Genomic DNA, 23,725 nt, shown 5'->3' on the forward strand with positions numbered 1-23,725 from the left:
GGAGCCTGCATTTGCAACTGAAAAAATGATCCCAAGTGCCACAGCCAAGACCTGGCACAGCCAAAACATCCCAACTACTCAAATCTATCAATTTCCCCAATAAACACACACAGCATTGTTTTAGAGCCATTTTATTGAGACAACTAAAAACAATTAGATGTTCAGAAGCAGTGTACAATAAAAGAGAAATCAAACTGTTACTTTATCATGTATTCCCTCTTCTTTATAACTAAAGCAAAAAAAAAACAAACAAACCCAGCTTTCTGCTTTTAAGGGAAAAGTCAGAAAAATAGGCCAATATACTTTCCCTCTTCATAATAACATAAACAGCTACAAGAAATCTAATTGTAATAAGAGAAATTGGATGTTGGCTTACACATACTCATTAAAAAGACAACAGACCATCACATTATAAGAGCATAACCCCACCTGCCTTTAGCTGATACTCTTGTGTTCTCACTCATAGGTATCACCAAGTAGGTTAGTTCCAGCACTGGAGCTAATTCATATTCCTCATTATTTACTGCTCATGTCGCTGTAAGCAGAGAGTAACTCTGGAGGCTGACGCTTTTCTCTGCTTGTTTTAGTCCGTAAGTTATGTACTGTCTGTGGCATTTGCCTGATGCTCAGGCCTTCACTTCGGGAGTTGAACTATAGATGGAATCTGAATTCTCTGAAGCAATTTCTTCTACAATTCAAAAACAGGAAGTCACATTAGTCGACTTAAGGAAGGAAAGAAGTCACTCTATATTTCTGTGAGATTAAGGAATGAATCAAAAGTTTTTCAAGCGTGCTGGTGAGGGGAAGCAGAAGAGAACAGTACACACGCCACGAGTGAGGAGCCCAGGCCACTAAGAAGCAATAAGGAAAGACCTGACCACTTCCCAGCGAGCTCTTCCGCTCTAGGCGGGCTCTCTTTGGGGCTACATTTTCAGTGACTTCAACTGTCTAGTAGACACTGAATTAAAGTCAAATTTTTGAAGATCTGGCTCCCTTTTATTGATTTGAATTTAAATCAATATTATATTTGATCAGAGCACATTACAATTTATAATTCTATATTTGGGCAAGAGCACTTGGTGCTTAACAAGTGTTAAGTAAAAATTACAACTGCAACAGTTTATTTTAGCATCCTAAGTCAAACTCTAAGTTCTTTAAGAGTAACCATATCAGTCATCTCCATGCTACATCTCCGTGGCTAGTACCATGCAGTAGGTATTTAAAATGATTTATCTTTTATGTATTTATATGTATATATAAATATACATATATTTAAACTTTCAATTATTTAAGTATATGCTTACATTGAATAGATTTTGCCAATGAGTTAACTAATACTTCCTCCAGGACCCTACAGAAGTTAACTGTTAGTATTTACCTAGCTCCTCTTCCGCTGTCTCTGGAAAATTGATCTTGGGCTTTGCCAGCTCACCACTATCTTCTTCTATGAAAAGAAAAGCAATGATGATTACATGAATTACAACATCATGAGCAAGTTCTAGTATTTTAACAACAAGAAGAGTACACCAAAACACCTTTTTTTAATAACTGTAATTCTAAAATAGTATATCTTTCAGATTCAGACTTTTAGATCCAAACTGTAACTACCTGGGATCAATAACAGCATTTTTATTAAAAACATGTCTACTTTACTAGTAAGGATCAATAAGTAGTAGTATTCAGAGATTAATGGATGATTTATTCATCAGGCTACTCTTTGCTTAAACCTTATTCTAAAGAAGATAGAAACAGAGACAGAATCAATAATGAAAAATGATACAAAATTATGAATAAAAATTCTTACCAGGAAGCACACATTTCCAAAGGCCATATGTTTTTCCTACCACAGTTTGCCATAGTCTCAATGTTCCATCTTCAGAACCACTGGCATAGAGTTCTCCATCAGGACTAAACCTCACACAGTGAATAGGACCAAAGTGTCCTTTGTAGGATTCTGAGAAAGAGAAGGCGTATTAGATAATTTAATACTTAAACAGGACATTAAGTATTGATACACTAGAGAAGATGTGAAATTCCTGAGGGCAAAGTCAAAGAATTAAAACTAAAGTCGTTCTCATCATAAACAAAACAAAACAAAAAAACAAGACTTCATGTTCCAATAAAGATAAAGGAGACTTCCGTGATGGTCCAGTGCTTAAGAATCCTGCCCGCGAAAAGCAGAGGATATGAGTTTGATGCCTGGTCTGGGAAGATTCCACATGCAGCGGGGCAACTAAGCTGCATGTCTCAATTACTAAGCCAAAGCCCTAGGGCCCACAATCCACAACTACTGAGATTGTATTCTGCAAGGAGAGAGATCAGTATGAGAAGCCCAAGCACCGCAACCAGAGAAGAGCCCCTGTTTGTCACAACTAGATGAAAAGGCTGCACACAGCACAGCCAAAAACAAATTTTAAAAAGACATCTAGAAATCTCTTAAAATAAACCAAAAAAAAAAAAAAAAAAAGAAAAAGAAAAAGAAAGGGAGGTAAATGACACCCCACCTTCAAGTCTACAGAAAGCAAGTCTAAAGTCTACCAATTCAATCCCCATTTTCAAATCCTAAACTCACTATTTACCAAGGAAGCAATTCTTACTATGACTACAGAGAACCACCAGATGGAGCTCTTTTACACACTCTGCCTCTCATACTCTCCTAGCAGACGAGCTGTAGTCCACTCGTCATTCGATCAGAGTATGAAGATAAAGGATCAATACCGATCCTATATAGAGTTTAATGAGAAAATGTACACATTAGTAGTGGTGTTGTTCTGTTTAAGGCATATCCTTATTTCCGAGCTTTTCTCACTTACTTTCTAACACCTCATCACCTTACCAGTTTTTGAAACTGTTTATTAGACCAATGTTCTTATTCTGTCTCCATGTCCTCTCAACTCAAAGACATTCATGCACAAGCTTCTCTCAGGGAATATCACAACTGTGATATCATGAATATAAAAAATTATCATAAGAGTAGAAAGAATTTGAGATTTTGAAATAAGAATGTCTGCGTCCAAGGTCCTATATTCACCAATTGCAACCTCAGATACCCAGCAAATAATTTCTCTTCTTCAGAGAATAAAACATGTGGCCAAACATTCTAAAACTTGAAAAGTGACATTAAATAAAAACAGGAAAGAATCTCTATTTAAGTCACTTAATATTCAACCAATAAATTATGAACACTGAACAATTAAAATAGATTCTATTTAGTGTATTCACTGAGGTTCCATTTACCCAACACAATCCATCAGTTTTCCCAAAGAAACAAAACAAAACTGTGTTTTATTCTCTGTGTACAATTCTAACAAGCTTAAATTCATTGGACTGTAAAGCAGGATAGCTAGAAACCAAGTGAGCGAAGTGAAGTGAAGTGAAGTGAAGTCACTCAGTCGTGTCCGACTCTTTGCGACCCCTCTTTACCATGCTCCTCCATCCGTGGGATTTTCCAGGCAAGAGTACTGGAGTGGGTTGACATTTCCTTCTCCAGAGGATCTTCCCAACCCAGGGATCGAACCCGGGTCTCCTGCATTGTAGGCAGACGCTTTACCGACTGAACCACAAGGGAAGAACTAGAAACCAAGTAGGAGCTAAAAAAATTGGCTAACTGAGGTGTTAATCACTGAAACCTAACCTTTGATCAAGGTACCTATATAATCTTAAGAGAAAAAAAAAAAGACAACTTACCTAATTCTTCTCCACTATTATAATCATACTTATAAAGTTTAAAATCTTCACCACCTGCAACAAGAAATTCTTTCTCAGGATGAAGAGATGCAGAATTGATGGTTGCAGGAGCTTCAAAGGATTTAATTGGGTCCAAACTAGAAAAAAAAATTAAACAATATTTATAAGTTTGAAATATTTCATAAATAATATGAGGAAATAATGTTACATTTAAAATGTTCCTAAATTCTAAAACTTAAGGAATAATACCATATCCATTTATTCAAACATACTGACATATGTGAGGAGGTCAGAGGAGCGTGGCAGGCTACAGTCCATAGGGTCGAAAAGAGTCAGACACGACGCAGTGACTGAACAACAAAGTGCTGCTAAAAAACAAACAAACCCCTCTAGGTGTGGAAATAAGGGAACCCTTATACACTGCTGGTGGGAATGTAGGTTGGTACAGCCATTATGGAAAACAGTATGGAGGTTCCTCAAAAAGCTAAAAATACAGTTGCCATTATGATCCAGCAATCCCACTCCTGGGTATGTATCCACACAAAACTATAATTCAAAAAGATACAGGCTTCCCTATGTTCATAGCATCACTGTTTACAACAGCCAAGACTTGGAAAGTAAATGGTCACCGACAGGTGGATGGATAATGAAGATGTGGTACATAATATACTCAACCATAAAAATGAATAATGTCACTTGCAGCAACATAGGTGGAACTAGAGATTATTATGCTAAGTGAAGTAAGTCAGAAAGAGAAAGACAAATGCCGTTAAGATATCACATATGTGGAACCTAAAAGATGACACATGATCTTATCTACAAAACAGACCCACAGACAGAATGGACTCGTGGTTGCCAAGGGGGGTGGGGGATGCGGTAGGGATAGAGTGGGAGTCTGGAGTTAGCAGATGCAAATTATTATATAGAGAATGGGTGAACTAGGCCCTACTGTAGAGCAGAGGGAAATATACTCAATATCCTGTGATAAATCTTTAATGGAAAAGACTATAAAAAAGAATGTATATGTATGACTGAATCAGTTTGCTGTAAAGCAGAAATTAAATCTTATAAGTCAACTATAATTTTTAAAAGAGGAAAAACACCAAACAAAAACATATCTAAATAATATTAGGGGGGGAAAAAAAAACACAGAAGGCTACTATGCCCAAGCGAAATTCATACGCAAAATATACAGCCCATTCGATAGAGGGATATCCATTTTGTGCGGTGAATGCCTTCCTGGAAATGACTAGGTTGGTTAACGAAAACCGTATGGCTAATGTACTAGGATTCTTACTTTGAAAACAAAAAAAAAATTTAATTCTGCATTGTTTAATTTTTCCAGGACAAACATGCATTACTTGGTAAACAGAAGAAGTTTTTACAGCAAGCAATTAACTAATATAAAGGATTATTTGTACATTATTTTCAGCTGCTGAGAACTTTCAACTTTCTGCAAAGGAAAAAGCTTTAATGCTGTGAAATATGAAACTGCTCAAAATGGCTCAGTTTTTAACTATCAGGCTATAAGATAATAACTAAATCTGAGACTATAGCCACGTAATAAAAATCCATGCATAACAGCAACTTCCCTTGAACATCAATGAGTTTGGGCATCGGCTAACCCTTTTCCAAGCTAACCCTAAAAATCCTGAAAGGCTTCCAACACAAAACATTAGAGCATTTCAGCTCGGAAATGCTGCCATCCTACTCCCATCATCACACACTACAAAGCATGAAAATGAAAGTTAGTCATGACTTACGCAGGACCACTGAATAGCAACTTTCTGGCTTAAATGGCAGAATATTTAATAGGCCAGCAAACCTCCACCACTACCATTTCAGGCAAGGTTCTACAGCAGGGCTGCACGCTGCCCAAGTCCAGAAGCAACCAATGAACTCAGCTGCACAATTTAATGGTTTGGGGCAATAATAGTCCATTATCAATTCACTGTGTGTGTGTGTGTGTGTGTGTGTGTGTGTGTGTGTGTGTGTGTGTGAACTCTCTAGCATTCTTAACTGCTCATCTCCATCTTGATTGTCTTCTCATTTCTTCAGCCATTCAATGAAGCTCAGCTCTGCAAGTGGCCCTTTACAGAGAAAAGGTCAGGACTGCTGGTCAGAATATAATGTGGTACATTCTTTATTGAAATCAAATATGTGGTATGTACACTAAGAACTTTAAACACATGCCTACCCTCTGTTTTGTTTGCTTAAACTAGTTTATTCAGGGGTTCCATTTTTACTTCTCAATAGATTTTCTGTATTTCTCACATGCTTCTTCAACCATCAGTTCATTTAATTCTGAAGAGCTACTCAGTGTGGCCATCATCTTCATTAACAAGATCTGTTGACAAGTCCTGGCTTTTCTGCAAGAGCTTCACTAATTTCACTTACTTCTCCTGAGAGAGGAGAACAGAGCTCACTAGTAGTTTTCACACTTTCCAAAGCACCTGCTCATCTTGTCTGTTCAACCTTGTTTCAACTTCAGGCAGACTAAACATCTCCTGAAGATTCCGGTGAAAAATTGTTGATCCCTATTCAAACACCATGTTCTGTTGTTATCCCCTCCTGTTTCTCTGTGATTTTACCCACCCGAGAGCAGTGCAGCATGTGGAAGGCACCTGTCCAGGGCCGGGATGGGCAGGCAGGGGAAGGTGACAAAGCTGCACGCAGGCTGCAGACTGCGCCAGCCATGACACTCCTGACCTCTGCACTGACAACTCTACCGACAGGATTCTCTTGCGAAGAAACATGCAAGAGATGTGATCATAAATCTCACTTCAGAGTTAAAACAGGGGAACTCATGTGTGACATGGTAGACTCTATAATGCCTCCCTGGTGGTTCAGATGGTAAAGAATCCGACTGCAACGTGGGAGACCCGGGTTTGATTCCTGGGCTGGGAAGATCCCCTGGAGAAGGGAACAGCTACCCACTCCAGTATTCTGGCCTGGAGAATTCCATGGACTATATAGTCCATGGGGTTGCAAAGAGTCAGACACGACTGAGTGACTCTCTCACTCACTCAGACTCTATAATTATACACCTAGTAAAAATGTTTCCAAAGAATTTTAATGGCTAAGAATATCTTAGAATAAAAAAATGAAAATTATACGGATCCTTGTAACTAAAGAAAAAAACACATACAAACACACACACAGCCCTCAAAGAAAAAAAGACTAGCAAAAGACACAGCTACCAGCAACTTTCTGGTTCTATGGCTATAGGATTATACCCAAGTTTTTTAAAGTTTTATTTTCTAAATTTCCAACATAAGCATTTAATATATTTATAATCATAAAATTAAGTCTGCTTTTAAAGAACTCATTAAATCTATGCCCTACTTGGAAACAGAAAGAAAAATCACTAATTTTTCTGAAATTTTAAAGTGAAATGGCAGAATCAAGATCACAGAGGTTTTAGAGTAATGAACAATATAAATTACAGCATCAGTCTAGGGATCTTCAAAGAAAAATATACATTAAAAATTGTTAAATTTTACCAATAAATGTCCCAAACACCTGGAAATTAATCTGATTAATTCTTCTGATTAAAGTCTACCAAATTTTCAAAAAACTCACTATTATTAGGTATGGAAACAATCTTCTTCCATATTATATCATATAGGCCAAGATTTGCCTTTAAAATAATTAAATACCTTAGTACATGCCTTGCAAATGTTAAGTACACTGAACTGCCCCTTTGTTATCAGAAAAGATAATGAAGATACTTCTCAGACATACCTTACTGCACTATGGAAAGCAATAGATCGTCCATAAGTTATTACCAAAATCTCTCCCTCAGGAATGTATTCCATACTGCTAACGGACATATTAAAATTTAGAGATTTCACTTCCGTCATAGTAGCATGATCCCAAAGGCTGCATAAAAAAGAGAAGAAGGTAGTATTTACTCATGTAAGAAAAATATTTACAGCTTAAATTACACCCGCAGATTAACCAATGAAAAAATAACCACAACTGCAGTAAAACAACCTCCACTCCAACTCACAAATTATAGATGATACTGAGAAATGTGGCTTTCGCACAAAACATCAAATTATTTGGTAGCTTGTTCGTAAAGTCAAACGAATACTTTAAATATATTTCCCAAATAATTATGCTATTAAGATCATCTCCTAATCTAATCAATTTCAGCACTGCTCTAAATAATGGTTCTTACACTCTAATACCCTATGGCCAGCCAGTCCACTCACCCAGGTTAAGAGCACCTGCTTATAAAGATGTCAATAGTTTTAATTAAGTCTTGTGAATCCCACTCTATGTTTATAACAGACAGCTCCAAAAATATGTGACCCAGATGCAGCCACAGTTGTAATGTTCAGACACAATTCTTCCTACATGATAGTTACAGAAAACTTAACTATAAGCTCCAAGGTCAAACATGTTTTCAAACTTAAAATTATTAAAGAAAAATTACTCACCGAACAGTTTTATCATCTGCTGAAAGGATCTGTTTATCCTCACTGCACCACAAAGCCTTTTTAATACCAGAGGTGTGACCGCTGATTTCCTTAGGTTCTTCAGATAAGACAATTTAAAAGACAATTGTTAATACACCTGCTATGTCTGGGTAAAAGCAGATGTTGCAGGCAATACCATTCAATACAACTTTAACTTTGGGCAAACCACTTAACCTTTTGAAGGCTACATTTCTTCACTGGTAAACTGGGATTAACAATAGTTACTTATACCTCAGAGTTTAACAATCGAACATTTAAAGTTGCTCACCCCGCCCTGCACCATCACTTAAAAGAAAAAGTTACTACAGGTATCTTACATTAAACTCCCTGAAGCAACAATCTCTATCCCCAAAGTTTTGTGTGTGGGAATTTGGAGGCTGGCCAGTGGTGGACAGGTCCAAAGAGACCACACTAGACCAGTACTATGATCCCCGCTTACTCTTCGGCTACATGATGTTTGTGTGGATAGCAAGAACTCAATGCAAAACACAGACAGACCCTGCTATCAGACACAGACGATAACCATGCACACATTATCGCAGCCGTCCCCTGAAGTTTCTAATCTGGCATCTGACGGGGAAACGCTCTTCTTACTAATGCAAGACAGTGGAAGAGTCACTTTCAAAAGGCAGCTTTGAGAAAGGGAAAAGACAAAAGCCATCTGCCTGAGCCTTCAACTATCTTGCTGAATCAGAAGGTACACTGATTTGGTGAGGTCAGAGTAGTCTGCTATGTTTCAGCATAAAGTTATTAATTCCCAGGTACCAAAGGAGAATAAACATAAACGCAGTTTGTTTCCTCACCTTAGAAATACCTTTAGAAGAGGCATCTCGAGGATAACTGCTTAACTTCCAATGTAGCTTTCACTTTGTTATAAGCTTCTAAAGCTTACTGACTTACGAATAAACTGTGCCCACAACACAAAATTTAAGAACCCAATTAATATATAATAAATAAAACTTTTTCTCATATTTTGGTAGCTTTTAAAATATGCAGCATGTGACTAGGAAAGCACTGAAATACTGCAAAATGGAGGTGAAGATCTGGACTAGGGAAGAAAATGTATCTCTTACAACTTCTGTGCACTGAGAGAATTTATAGAGGAAATGACAGATTTCACCATCCAATTATTAAAAATGTGTATAACACAAAACTTACTAACAAAATGTAAAAGCAAATGACAAATGAGAATAAATTTTAAACCCAGTAATAGAATGAACAGGTGCTTATTAGTCCACAAAAGTAAATTTAAATGGTATTTGACTATTTTCACCTCATGAATTATTTTTCAAGTTCACATTAATAAGAATTTTTCTATTAATCTGGCAAAGATAAAGCCAGTTATCAGTGTTTGCTAGAACAGGCTGGCTATATAGGTACATTTTTATACTTCACTGGTGGCCTCTTTGGTAGTATCTATTAATGGCTTCCAAATATATCTCCTTTTTGTCCCAACAATTCTATTTCTATGTAGATATGCTACAGAAACAATTGTGAAATATCTGCAACTATAAGGATGTTTAGCATAACACTGCTTTTAATCTTGAAAATTTGTAAATAGCCCAAGTAGGCCATAATAGGAGATTGGTTAGTTTGCCTATCCATAGAATGGAAAAGTCATACAGTCAATAGAAAGAATGAACAGAGTATTCAAAGACATGAAAAAATTACCACAGATTTTAAACATTCATCTGAATAGCTGATATACCCATGTGGTTCAAAAATCTAAGTATGTATATTTACATTGAAAATTCTTACCCTTCTCACCTTCTACAGATAATAACCACTCCTTCTAACCAAAAGGTAGTTAACACTGTTATGTACCTTTTAAGACTTAGTGTCATAATAAACATTTATCAGGATAAACTTTTCTTTTTAATAGTGTAAAAAAAATCTATTTAAAAAAATCTGCAATAAAAAAGAAGAAAGACTGGAAAAACATGAACCGAGAAAGAAAGTCATTAATTAATAATACTGGATGATGAGACTTTCCTGGTGGTCCAGTGGTCAAGCTTCCAATACAGGGGGTGTGGGTTTGATCCCTGGTCAGGGAATAAAAGATGCCACATGATGGGGGTGGGGGACGGACTGGGTGGTGGATTAAAATTTTTCTTTGTGACTACATTTTCCTAATTTGAGTACTGAACATGAATTCCTTTAATCAGGAAAAGTTATTTAAATTAAAAGAAAACAAAACCACAAATACATATGAATTAAAATTACCTGCTTCAGGTTTGTTCAAGTCATATATGCGTAACAGTTTATCCTGTCCCCCGGTTAACAAGTAATTACTATCCTGAAAACACATACAAGTAGACAGGTATTAGATTAACTACTTTAATAGTTATACCTCTTTGCAGCTTCTTCAATACTACATAAAATGCAAATAAAGCTCACAGATATCACAAAGAGATGCACACAGATCAATTATTCCTGAGAAAATACTATAGAGCATTTATCTTTCTCATAATTGCCAAATCCTGTAAGCTTCCCAGTTCAAATGTCACACCACCAACCACATGGCTTCTCTCAGTTGGCTCTGATCCCGCTGCCTACTGAGCAGTATGACTGTGACAATCTCAAATTTATCCTCTCCCTTCTAAGTCACTGGGAAACATTACTTGGGTTTTTTAGATGTTTGTTGCTACTGTTGATACAAGAGTTCCAGGGTTCTTAAAAATCTCATAGGATCAACCAAGAAAAAATACAGTTGACTTAAACAACTCAGGGATTAAGGCACCACCCTCCACACAGTGGAAGATCCACGTTATCAGTTACAGTCAGTCCTCTATATATGTGGTTCCCCCCCAACACTCAGTTCCTCCACGTCCAAAGATTCAACCAACTGTGGACTGTGTAACACTGCAGTATTTACCACTGAAGAAAATTCATGTTAAGTGGACCCTACAGTTCAAACTGTTTTATTCAAGAGTCAACTGTAAAGGTATATAGTTTAATCTAAAGTCAAATCAAATGTAATCAGCATATACAAAATACTCCCCCACAAAACCAAACAGGAACTAAATACAAGCCAATCAGATTTAAAACCACAGACATATTCTATAATAACAGCAATTTAACTCCCTAAAACAAATTCCACTTTCTAATACCTGCGTAAAATCCACCGTCTTCACAATGTGTTTATGAGCCAGGGTCATCAGTTCATCTCCTGAGACAGCATCCCATACTTTGCTAAAAGTAAAACATAAAAAAGTAAAAGACAAACATATGGTAATTTTGATAATTAGTTACCAAACAAGTTATTTGAGATGTTATATAAATGTATTATAAGGTAAAAATGATACAGCAATATAATTTTGACAATGGAAAAGATCAAATTTAAGTAAATAAGATCCATGAACCATAAATCCTTACTTTCCTTTTAGCCTGTAGCCATAATATTCTTATAACACGACTGCAAACATTTTAATAAATTCAGTTTCACCTTTCCAATTTTTTTCATCTATATTCTCATATACACAAGAAACAAGAGATGAAAAACAATAAATACTTTAAAATTTTTTACAGGAAAAAGAGATTACATAAAATTTTAAATCAAGACAGTAGAGAAAAAAATACTCTCCCATCTCTACCTCAAAGTTGACTTAATTTTCAAATCCTAGTCCAATTAACCTCCACACAAAGTATCAGCCTTTGATTACATAATGCTAATGTTGAGGATTTTAATTATAAGTTTTCAAATCTCTCAATTATAGGTTTTCCAACAAACCCATCCCAACCCAAAGTATATGTGTGATTGTGTGTCTATACACACATATGTACGTATGTGTATGCTGGGGGATAATGATTAAATAATAGTTCAAAGAAATACTGTTAAGAAGTTCTCCCAAATAAAAAAGCTTGAACAATAAAGAAGAAAAAACTCATTTAGATCAGAAGAGGTGAATGAAAAATAAACAAAACCTTCCACATGGGAAAAAGAAATTGTTATGAGGAACAAGCTATGCTCCATAATAATTATTCTAATAATTCCATTCTAATGTAATTGACATTTATTTTTAGGAATAAAGTGAACAATAAAACAGAGAAAACAAAAGAAAAACAGAGAAAGCAAGGAGTATTTTTTTCTTCACTCATTAAACACAGAATAAACGTATCAAGTATGTTACTCAAGACTCAAAAGGGAGACAAAAGGGAGGAAAAAAAAAAAAAAGACCCCAAAGTTCTTGCTTCAGTAGTGTTAGCTTTAGCTGAGGCGGGGGGGGGCGGGGGGGAATATATATATATACATATATGTATATATACAATAATATGTTTAAGAAATATAATTAAGGGACTTTCCTGGTGGCCCAATGGTTAAGAATCTGCCTGGCAATGCAGGTGACATGAACTCCACCCCTGGTCAGGGAATTAAGATCCCAAAAGGCGGGGAGCAACTAAGTCAGAGAGCCACAATGAAAGACACTGCATGACATAATGAAGGTCCGGAGTGCCTCAACTAGGACCCAGACCAACGCAGTCAAATAAATTTAAAAAATAAATAGATAAAATAAAATACAAACACACACGGCTATAGAGACACAAACAAAAACCACACCACCATTTATGTCAGGAAGTCCAGAAAATCTAAGCATCAAAACCAGTAGCCTTAAAGAGCATGGAGAAACACACCAGGGGAAAAATGGAAACATTGTAGAGAAGTGTAACAGTATGCTCAGAGAGACAATGTCAACTGTGAGTGGCATTGCTACTAAACTCTCAAAGACTAATTTCTCTTTGCACAGGAAACCTATTCCACCCTCTCCCATTTCCAATTCAACTCTCTGGTCCAACCCTACTTTCCCAACCTCATTTTGCATTATTTCTCTGAATCTAGTCACATCAGATTATAAACAATCCCTCACACAAGCCATGGCTCCTCTGTCTTTGCTCATAGCGTTTTACTTAGTCTGTATTTTTATAATCTTAGGCTTCCCTGGTGGTTCAGTGGTAATGAAGCCGCTTGCCAATGCAGGAGACGAGGGCTCAATCCCTGGGTCAGAAAGGCCACTCCAGTATTCTTGCCTGGGAAATCCCATGGACAAAGGGATTGCAACAAGAGTTGGACACGACTTAGCGACTGAGCTACAACAACAAACTTTACATTCTCAGCTATCACAGTTCTACTCATCCTCAGGGTTTACCACTAATGCTATTTTTTCACTAAACTTTCTATTTTTCTCACTTCTGTCAACCATTCCTTCCTGTTCTTCCACAGAACTCAGCTTATACTGTTTAATTTTACTTTACTTTTAGTTTTGTCCACATGTTTACGCTTAATCACAGGGAAATCGGTGAAGAGTTCACACAGATTAGACTGCTATAATAATAGAAGGTATCATAGGGCTTCCGAGGTGGCTCAGACGGTAAAGAATCCATCTGCAACGCAGGAGACCTAGGTTCAATCCCTGGGTCGGGAAGATCTCCTGGAGAAGGTTCTGGCAACCCACTCCAATATTCTTGCCTGGAGAATCCCCAGGGACAGAGGAATCTGGCAGGCTATAGTCCATGGGGTCGCAAAGAGTTGGACATGACTGAGCGACTAAGCACATCAAAAGTGAAGAAAATATCAAATATATTTGAAATCTCTATCCTATTCACATACTCTCGAGTCTCAAAGAAACTCTGGGTGATGTCCTTAGAGATACTAATTTCAAGGATATTCAATCATCTTCCCCAAACTCCCCAAAATCTAATTATTCTGCTTAGATCATGTCCATTCGTTGTTGCAGAGGCAAGAACTGGAGCGACTGCACTAGCACCATCCAGAGGGCCAATATATCTACACTCGCTTTCCTCCCACTTAGATACACTAGTAAAATCGAGTGCCACCCTCTCCAATAGAACATGTTCTAGTCACCTGTACTAACTTTGGCACATTTCCATTATTCCCAATAAGAGTCCTAAAAACAGCTTAGAATCCTAAAAGGAATCTGGAATAACCTAAACTCCAGGAAAGAAACGTTATAACTAGCTGGCTACAGGGATCAAATCAAAGCAGGGGAAAGGACATCCTCCATAGAGCTCCCTGAGAGAAATGGCAGGAAGGGTCCATTAAGGAAGATGGTTAATGAAACATCACTAACAATACCCTCTCAACAGCTAATCCTGTAGCATTCATTTCTGTACAACTTAAGATGTACCTGCCATCTCCCTAAACTAGTGATACCTCTTATGTCCTCAGTTTTTTGCATATGATCAATGCTATCTGTTCAATACTTTTCATATTCTGAGAAGGGAGTTACCAGTCTCAAAAGAGGGGCTGCTTAACATATTTCTTTAAGGCCTTAACAAAAAATTAAGCTATTTCGGGAAAATGACTGCCTGTCTTAACATGATGGCCAAGCCATCAAAAAGGAGACACAAGCACCTTTGATTTATTGAGAACCTTACTCAGAGAAAATTTAGCTCTTCCTATTGGCTTTTTACAAGAGGAAAAAAAAAAGAAGAGGATCAGGAGATGTGGTGGTAACATTAGCTCTATGAATTAAAAGACGAATTAAAAGATATAAAGAGAATGGTGTTTCAGGGATAGTTTCAGCTGACTTGCCTGCCCAAATTACTTCAAGACAACATTCCAAACTGACTCACGGACCAGCCCTGCTGAATATACTTTGTCTATAAGAAAAACGGACAAAATTCTCCTTTAGATAAACATGACACCTAAAATTACACTAAGGAGCTCTTCTTTATTGGGTCAAGATCCGTAACGGCAGAGCCCATACAGGTCATTAAATGAGAAGAAAGGATGCACACATCCCCACACTTCACAGACAGACATACAGCAAATGAGGGTTAAGTCTCAGTTCCCACTAACCAAGCACCTGCTATGCAACACAAGGCTAGATTCAGGCATGTAAGTGAAAAAAATCTCTCTGATTTGCCCCCAAACCACGCTTGGCTTACATTCATTTGACAAATATGAAACAAGAGGTTTAAGAAACATCTCATGATCAAATGGAAAATACAAAGTACGGCTAGCACATGAACTCAGGCCTTGTTATTTAGTTGCGAAGTTGTGTCTGACTCTTTTGCAACCCCATGGACTGTAACCTACCAGGATCCTCTGTCCATGGGATTTCCCAGGTAAGAATACTGGAGTGGGTAGCCATTTCCTTCTCCAGGGGATCTTCCTGACCCTGGGATGGAATCTACGTCTCCTGCACTGGCAGGCAGGTTCCACTAAGTCACTAGGGAAGCCTGAATTCAGGCCTGCTTAATGCAAATGCTTACATCTTTCCCACTACATCATGGCATCTGAAAGCTTGAACCGAGAGGGAAAAAAACCAAAAGTATTCCTTCTTGCTCTTTAGATCTACTAGAACTTCCTTGCATGAAACCCAAAGGTTTCCTGGCTTTAGCCACAGATGTTCCAAAAGAACACATGACTTTGGTCTATTGGGGTGGTAGCTATCAGTGTTATCTTACACATGTTAACATTTACATAGCTACTAGACTTCAGGTAATATTCTAAATATAAACATATCAACTCATTTAATATTCACGACGAATGAAAGTTGCTCAGTTGTGTCTGACTCTTTGCGATCCCATGGACTACACAGTCCATGAAATTCTCCAGGCCAGAACACTTGAGTGAGTAGTCTTTCCCTTCCCCAGGGGATCTTCCCAATCCAGGGACTGAACCCAGGTTTCCCACATTGCGAGCAGATTCTTTACCAGCTGAGCCACAAGGGAAGTCCATTCATGACGAGAGGTAGGCACTATTGCTATTCTCACTTTTACAGATGATGAAACTGCGAAAAAGAGAGGTTAAATAAAGTTCACAAGATCACAGAGCTACTAAAGGATGGAGCCAGGGTTCAAACACAATCTGGCCCCAGCATTCATGTTTTTAATAACCCCGTGTAAACACAGACACTAAGACCTGAAATGTTAAGAAAGCCCCAAAACAACACTGAATACCTATACAGAGAAACGTCCTCAAATGTATGACTTGGGTTATTAATGCTGTTAGTGACCTAAAAACAAAGATAACTGTGCTTCTAGCAGCAAGATAAAATCCTGACTACTCTTTTCAGAGCTCTGTTAAATATTTAAAGTGCCATATTTTTCACACCTTTTTCTCTCTCCATTTCAGAGTAATTATCACATGAGCAGTAATTTCTATCTAATGCACTTCGTTTCTTTTCCTAAGGGCTGGCATTACAATTTGCAAATGTACATCAGGTCTTCATAGATTTTACAGAGATGGGTATCATTCCTAACAAGCTTCTGTACAAGCCTCAGATCAGAGCAAGACTGTCCATCAGGCAAGACAGAGCATTTTGCTCATGTCATTAGCACTCATGTTTGAGCCAGATAACACATAACTGAGATTAACAGAAACGAATCTCTCCAGAAATGCAATTTAAAAGATCATCTATTTTAATGCTAATGTCTGTAGTGTCTAAGATTTTGTTACATTTTACCTAATCAAATTTAAAATATCACTTTATTAACTATTAACTTAGCAAACCGAGGACCTAGTTTCAATAATGACATTTTAAAAATCCACCTAACAAATATCTGAAATCTCCTGGAGAAGGAAATGGCAACCCACTCCAGTATTCTTGTCTGGAGAATTCCATGGACAGGAGAACCTGGCAGGCTACAGTCCCTGGGGTCGCAGAGTTGTTAATTCCAGTTTTCTATCTCTGTTATGAAACCAATGACATTCTCTCCCAGTGACAATGTTCCTAATGGACTCAGCAAAAAATAAACTTTGGAGAAATCGAAGGGGAAAAAAATAGGTTGAACTCATAGGAGACACATGTCCCAGAAACAAAACCAAGATCTGTAATTCATCCATTCTTAGTCCTTCTGTTTCAGAAACTTCCTTAAGTTATTTGTTTGACAAAGTGCTGAACAAGCCAGGTATACAAAAAAATATAAGCCATGGCCCATGGCCTCAAGAAGCAACAAGTAAGTCAATAAGTACTATAAGAGGCAGAAGTTTTAACACAGCCAACAGTGTGAGTAAAAAGAGGGAAGGGACACCCTCACCTTCCTGCTGCTGCTGCTAAGTCACTTCAGTCGTGTCCGACTCTGTGCGACCCCACAGACGGCAGCCCACCAGGCTCCCCTGTCCCTGGGATTCTCCAGGCAAGAACATTGGAGTAGTTTGCGATTTCCTTCTCCAATGCATGAAGTGAAAAGTGAAAGTGAAGTCATTCAGTCGCGCCCAACTCTTAGTGACCCCATGGACTGCAGCCTACCAGGCTCCTTCGTCCATGGGATTTTCCAGGCAAGAACAGTGGAGTAGTTTGCGATTTCCTTCTCCAATGCATGAAGTGAAAAGTGAAAGTGAAGTCATTCAGTCGCGCCCAACTCTTAGTGACCCCATGGACTGCAGCCTACCAGGCTCCTTCGTCCATGGGATTTTCCAGGCAAGAGTACTGGAGTGGGTTGCCACTGCCTTCTCCACCCTCACCTTCCAGTCCTCCACAAATCTTCCTTGTATGAGAAGCACTTTTACTTCCTATTTTTCACATCCCATAATTAACAAAGGAGTCTGTCACATTATAAGCATGCATGCCGACCTCTAAACCAACATTTGACATTAAAGGATTTACATAAAACCAAGCAGTTCCTTATTTTATCAGAATTGCATAGACTCACAATAGGGCAGAGCACAAACCCTTACAATGGTTATGCATAAACATAACAACATCTATTCTTTGAAGGCAAAGAAAAAAGTTCAAACTGACATTTTAATTTTTCTTACTGATCTATCATCTCAAATTTAATCCCACATCAGCATGGGATTGTATCTCCCTCTGTTTATTTAAAAATTCTATTAAAAAAAAATTATGTATTGTAAAACTCACTCCACGGCACAGAGCTCTACAAGTTTCAACAAATACAGTCATGTATGCACCACCTCAATCAATCTGCCTTTATTTTTCATAATAAACCTAGTATGTTTAATTTGCTTAATACAAAGGCACAACAAACACATTCACAATTGCTCTTTAGTGTAAAATTCTGTTTAAAAAAACCAATTTTTAAAAACCTCTTTCACTCTCAAGACTCTCAACTCTAACAGTCTACACATGTACAATAACCCTTGACATTGCCTTCCTTTAAACATTTAAGTGTCTGCTAAGTCATAAACATTAGGAAGTAGAGGTACCAAGGTTATGTAGGACATGACACACATGAGCAGACAGGAAAGTGGGTCATTGGCAAGTCAGCTTAATAATATATGCAAAGCCAAAAATCAGAGTAAGTAAGGTCCCTTCTGTCAACAATGAGTATAACCAGACTGTGGGGCACGGGGTGTGCAGGGCAGATGATGATGGTGAACTAGGATGGGCCAAAGTGTAAAGAGGCAACAACTGAAATTTAACCTTTAGGCCGATGATTAAAGGCTGCACATCAGAATCACCTAGAAGAACTTCTAGCAAGGAAATAAACTGTTGTTGGGGACTTTACAGCCCCCCCACCCCCACCCAGACCCATACTTATATGAGTATTTTAAAAGCTTCTAATAATGTATGCCCAAGGTCATGGATCTCTGACAAACCAGAGTTAAGACAGGAAAAGCATTAGCTAGAGAAGTGACCTGATATTTGTGTTCAGGAAAACTGATAGCACCAGGGAGGATGAACAGATGAGAAACGACTAGTGGTAGGGACCTGAACTAAGATGGCAGTGGCATAAGAAATAACGGCATCAGCAGACATTCTGCTAGTGCAGTCAACAAAGATGACGATAATCTAGATGCAAGGGGAAAATCAACAATTTAGATTTCACCCCTACACAAAATGAAGTCATTTGAGTCTCTGTGAACAGTCTGAGAACCATTTAAGAGAAAGAAGCAAGTAGGATCAGGCTGGAATTCTGGTGCGATCAAACACGGGGTGTTCCATATGGTAGGCAGTAAGAATTTCACGAGTAACCTTTAACAACGTTTTGATCATTTCAGAGCACAATCCACAGAGAACTCCGAAGGTGGCCATTTCTGGCTGCACTTACGCTGTGAAATCTGCAGCGGCTGTCGCTGCCTTGGTGGCATCTTTATTCAATGTTGCGCCCCAAACGGCACCCTTATGACCCAAAAATGTTCCAATCCAGTCTCCTGTATCTCCCTGGCGAAGCATAGGCTTACCATCTAAAAAATATTGAAGAAGACATGCGACTTAGAAGTTCGGAGGACTTAAAATCTAAGACTCAAACATAAAACGATCATATTGAAAAACAAAGTGGAAACTGTTTTTGTTGTCTGAACTATTCTCACTCACTGGGGTCACTAAGGATTGTTCAGAAATAAATTCAATGAGAAACCCAGCTGCACATTCTCTCTGGGAAGCATCTGTAACTAGGTGAAGATTGACCTGCGTCAAAACAATCTAGATTTGAGTCTTATTTTGGACAAACTTCTTAACACAAATCTCAGCTTCGATCACACACCCACACACACAGCTTCCACTTGAAAGGTGGAAAACGGAAGTGAAAAATTCCATACGAGAAGAGACTATTCAATAAGATAACAGGAACGCTAAGTCTTCGTAAAGTAAGGCCTGGCCTAGTTGCTGCATTCTGCCAAATCCTTGAGAGATATTTACACTGTTTGTTGGCCGGGACGTTTAGGCACGCGCACAGTTCAGCTTTTCCAAAAATAGCAATAAAGGTAAAACGAGAAGCCTTCTTTAGGGGCATTACTTAGCAAAGCCTCTCGGCGTCAGCTGCGGAAGTCCTAACAACTACTCCTCTCCCCATCAGCCCGCCGTGGGGCCCTAACCTCAAACGCTGCGAGAGCCGCAGTTCGTTCCGCAATGGGGATGCCAACCTCGTTCGCTTTCCGCCCGACCTCAGTCATCAGGGGCCCGACTAGCGGCCCCGCTCACCTTTGCAAGCGCTGATTAGAAAATAGCCATAAGGCGTGATGCCACTGAAGGCCAGATCCACCACAGGCCGCGTGTGGCCGGAGCAGGTGAGCGGCGTCTGCCTCATCGCCATGGCGGCGGCGAGCCGAGAGATCGCGCTGCAGAGCCGAGGGGTCGTCTAGTCTTTTCTCTCCTCTGTGGCAGCGCCTCCGGCTCTTCAAGGCCCCCGCCCCGATACTGACGCTGGGCCAAGGCACAGAAAAAGGCCAATCCGGTGGCCCCAAGGTCAGGAAGGGGTTAGGGACGGGTCAGGGAGTCCGCGACGGGAGACCGACCGCCGCCGAGGGAGGGAAAGGGAAGGAGGGAGGAGAGTAGGGGAAGGGGAGAAGCGGAGAACGGGCGGCCACGACCCGTACCGTCCACACCGGTACCGACAGGAAGTGACGACACGAAAGACGCTGAGCGTCCGCCGGAAGTGACGAAGTAGCGGGAAGGCGGATTCGCCCCGCAGAAGCTGCATACAGGCGCGAAGACGGCAGCGCGCCGGCGCGAGAGCACGTACGGTGGACGCCTGACGCTGGCCCCCGCCTGTACGCACGGCTTCTGGCGGAGCTTTTGGCTCTGGTTCAAAGTGGGGGCGCGGATCTCTGAGCTCTCACTCCAGAACGGCAGTGGCCATGGAGTTTCTGGGCAGAGTTGCCAGGTGCGAAAGCGGGTACTGCTCACTTGAACCTGGCGGCCTCTGTGGGTTGTGCACCAAGCCGTTCAGGCGGTTGAACTGTGCTGGGTGTGTGAACATCTACCTCTAGTTGTTTCCGGCGATGACCCAAACCTGCAAACAGTAGGAACTTTTTTTCATTCCTAACAGTTATATAAGAAACCTCCTCCGGGATTGTCTCCAGGGCCCTTAAGTACGTTCCCCAGCCACGTAACATTTCTCCATTGCTAGTATTTTGAACGGGCTCTGTGACTTTAAGTGAAAGTGAAGTCGCTCAGTCGTGTTCGACTCTCGTTCGACCCCATGGACTGTAGCCTACCAGGCTCCTATGTCATTTCCTTCGCCAGGGGATCTTCCCAACCCAGGGATCGAGCCCGGGTCTCCCACATTGTAGACAGACGCTTTACCGTCTGAGCCACCAGGGAAGTCCTGTGACTTTGAATACAATTAATTTCCAATTACTTTTTCTTTTGAGGCCTTCGAAGGACTCTAGAACAGTGATCCTCAAATTCTTTGATGAAATACACCAGTAAAGCTTGAGTTCCCATTCCCAGTATACGGATAATAATTTGTAAGTTCAGTTCAGTTGCTCAGTCGTGTGCAACTCTTTCCAGCCCCATGGACTGCAGCACACCAGGCCTCCCTGTCCATCACCAACTCCCGGAGTTTACACAAACTCATGTCCATTGACTCGGTGATGCCATCCAACCATCTCATCCTCTGTCGTTCCCTTTTCCTCCTGCCTTCAATCTTTCCCATCATCAGGGCTTTTTTAATGAGTCAGTTCTTCACATCAGGTGGCCAAAGTGTTGGAGTTTCAGCTTCAACATCAGTCCTTCCAATGAACACTTAGGACCGATCTCCTTTATGATGGACTGGTTGGATCTCCTTGAAGTTCAAGGAACTCTCAAGAGTCTTCTCCAACACCACAGTTCAAAAGCATCAATTCTTCAGCGCTCAGCTTTCTTTATAGTCGATCTCTCACATCCATACATGACCACAGGAAAAACCATAGCCTTGACTAGGTGGACCTTTGTTGACAAAGTAATGTCTCTGCTTTTTAGTATGCTGTCTAGGTTAGTCATAACTTTCCTTCCAAGGAGTAAAGTGTCTTTTAATTTCATGGCTGCAATAACCATCTGCAGTGATTTTGGAGCCCAGAAAAATAAAATCTGCCACTGTTTCCACTGTTTCCCCATCTATTTGCCATGAAGTCATGGGACCAGGTGCCATGATCTTAGTTTTCTGAATGTTGAGCTTTAAGCCAACTTTTTCACTCTCCTCTTTCACTTTCAGCAAGAGGCTCTTTAGTTCTTTTTCACTTTCTGCCATAAGGGTGGTGTCATCTGTGTATCTGAGGTTATTGATATTTCTCCCGGCAATCTTGATTCCAGCTTGTGCTTCTTCCAGCCCATCGTTTCTCATGATGTACTCTGCATGTAAGTTAAATAAGCAGAGTGACAATATACAGCCTTGACATACTCCTTTTCCTATTTGGAAGCAGTCTGTTGTTCCATGTCCAGTTCTAACTGTTGCTTCCTGCCCTGCATATAGATTTCTCAAGAGGCAGGTCAGGTGGTCTGGTATTCCCATGAAAGTTACATACATGTTAGTTCATAGGCAAAACTAGAAATGCTAGAATCTATAAACTAAGTATAATAGAAGCACTGGTGTTTTCTTCTGCAGGCTGCGCACTTTTATCCCTGCATGGTGTGACAAGGGTAACTTAAAGGATTGCTCATACAAAGTCTGTTATGAGCAGGAAATGTCCTTCCCTGTGCAAGTTGTTTCTTTCCTTTGAAATTGGTTAGAATGTCAACCGAAACACCAGAGATTTTTGTGGCCACTTCACTGATTTATTCTCAAGGCCATGATGTCTTGGCACATATCAACATATATTTAATCAGCCCAAATGTCTGAATGGTTCCTTCTGCATCATCTTTTTTTGGTAAATATGTATCTTCATGCAGGAGTCACGCTGATAACTTGAATGGAGACTTGAAATGCTTCCCTTTTCTATTTCTTCAGCCTTTTGTTCATTCATCGATACGACAGCACTTACTGTGTATGTTTTCAGTTATCTTTCCTTCTCTCTGTGCCAACTCACCCTGTGGTCGAACACACAGGTACACACACTCCTTTCACGTTTAAATTATGAGCTCCTTAATGGCTTTGTCATCTTTATACTGTAGTGCCCGGAAAGTGAATAGCATTTATTTTATGTTTAAAATTGTTTTTGCTGTATATTTGCTTTACAATGTTGTGTTAGTTTTTGCTGTACAGCAAAGTGAATGAGCCATCCTCAGTCCTGTCTGACTCTTTGCCATCCCGTGGACTGTAGCCCACCAGGTTCCTTGTCCATGGAATTGCCCAGGCAAGAATACTGCAACTTCCTGCTCTAGAATACTGGAGTGCTTGCCACTTCCTATTCCAGGGAATCTTCCTGCCCCAGGGATCAAACCTGTATCTCTTGCATCTTCTGCATTGGCATGCAGATTCTTTACCACTTGAACCATCTGCTGCTGCTACTGCTAAGTCACTTCAGTCGTGTCCGACTCTGTGCGACCCCACAGACGGCAGCCCCCCAGGCTCCCCCGTCCCTAGGATTCTCCAGGCAAGAACACTGGAGTGGGTTGCCATTTCCTTCTCCAATGCATGAAAGTGAAAAGTAGAAGTGAAGTTGCTCAGTCGTGTCCGACCCTCAGCAACCCCATGGACTGCAGCCTTCCAGGCTCCTTTGTCCATGGGATTTTCCAGGCAAGAGTACTGGAGTGGGGTGCCATTGCCTTCTCTGCTTGAACCATCTAGGAAGCCCCAAGTCAGCTATACTTATACACATATTGGGGGCATCCCAGGTGGCTCAGTGGTAAAGAGCCCACCTGCCAGGCAGTAGACTAGGGTTCAGTCTCTGGGTTGGGAAGATCCCCTAGAGAAGGAAATGGCAACTCGCTGCAGTATTCTTGCCTGGGAAATCCTATGGACAGAGGAGCCTGGCAGGTTACAGTCTA

General features: G+C 39.9%; 1 protein-coding gene and 2 non-coding genes across 4 annotated transcripts; all 3 read right to left on the reverse strand.

The window, feature by feature from the left end:
* Nucleotides 1-115: 115 nt before the first annotated feature.
* On the reverse strand, nucleotides 116-20,441 carry STRAP (serine/threonine kinase receptor associated protein). Of its 2 annotated transcripts, none has more exons than XM_015094916.3 (10): nucleotides 20,021-20,441; nucleotides 19,149-19,284; nucleotides 11,282-11,363; nucleotides 10,395-10,467; nucleotides 8,133-8,229; nucleotides 7,432-7,569; nucleotides 3,688-3,824; nucleotides 1,805-1,954; nucleotides 1,379-1,441; nucleotides 116-688 (listed from the first exon to the last, which is right to left on the reverse strand). In XM_015094916.3, exons 1-10 carry the CDS (start codon nucleotides 20,130-20,132, stop codon nucleotides 627-629), a joined length of 1,050 nt encoding a protein of 349 aa, XP_014950402.1. In that variant the 5' UTR covers nucleotides 20,133-20,441; the 3' UTR covers nucleotides 116-626. The 2 variants fall into 2 exon arrangements, with proteins under 2 accessions (XP_014950402.1, XP_014950403.1); XM_015094917.3 differs by having other exon boundaries at nucleotides 1,379-1,444.
* On the reverse strand, nucleotides 3,497-3,568 carry TRNAC-ACA (transfer RNA cysteine (anticodon ACA)). The gene has a single exon. It is a non-coding gene; the product is annotated as a tRNA-Cys (tRNA).
* Nucleotides 8,528-8,711, reverse strand: LOC114114234 (small nucleolar RNA SNORA23). The gene has a single exon (XR_003589064.1). It is a non-coding gene; the product is annotated as a small nucleolar RNA SNORA23 (small nucleolar RNA).
* Nucleotides 20,442-23,725: the final 3,284 nt, after the last annotated feature.

This window comes from Ovis aries, chromosome 3 (assembly GCF_016772045.2).
Source record: "Ovis aries strain OAR_USU_Benz2616 breed Rambouillet chromosome 3, ARS-UI_Ramb_v3.0, whole genome shotgun sequence".
NCBI lineage: Eukaryota > Metazoa > Chordata > Mammalia > Artiodactyla > Bovidae > Ovis > Ovis aries.

Coding starts and splice junctions, on each gene's coding strand:
- STRAP (XM_015094917.3), bottom strand. CDS start 20,132: ATGGCGATGAGGCAGACGCCGCTCACCTGCTCCGGCCACACGCGGCCT. Junction 11,364..19,148: donor GCCGCTGCAGATTTCACAGC/GTAAGTGCAGCC, acceptor TTTTACTTTTAG/CAAAGTATGGGATGCTGTCT. Junction 689..1,378: donor GACAGCGGAAGAGGAGCTAG/GTAAATACTAAC, acceptor TTTGAATTGTAG/AAGAAATTGCTTCAGAGAAT.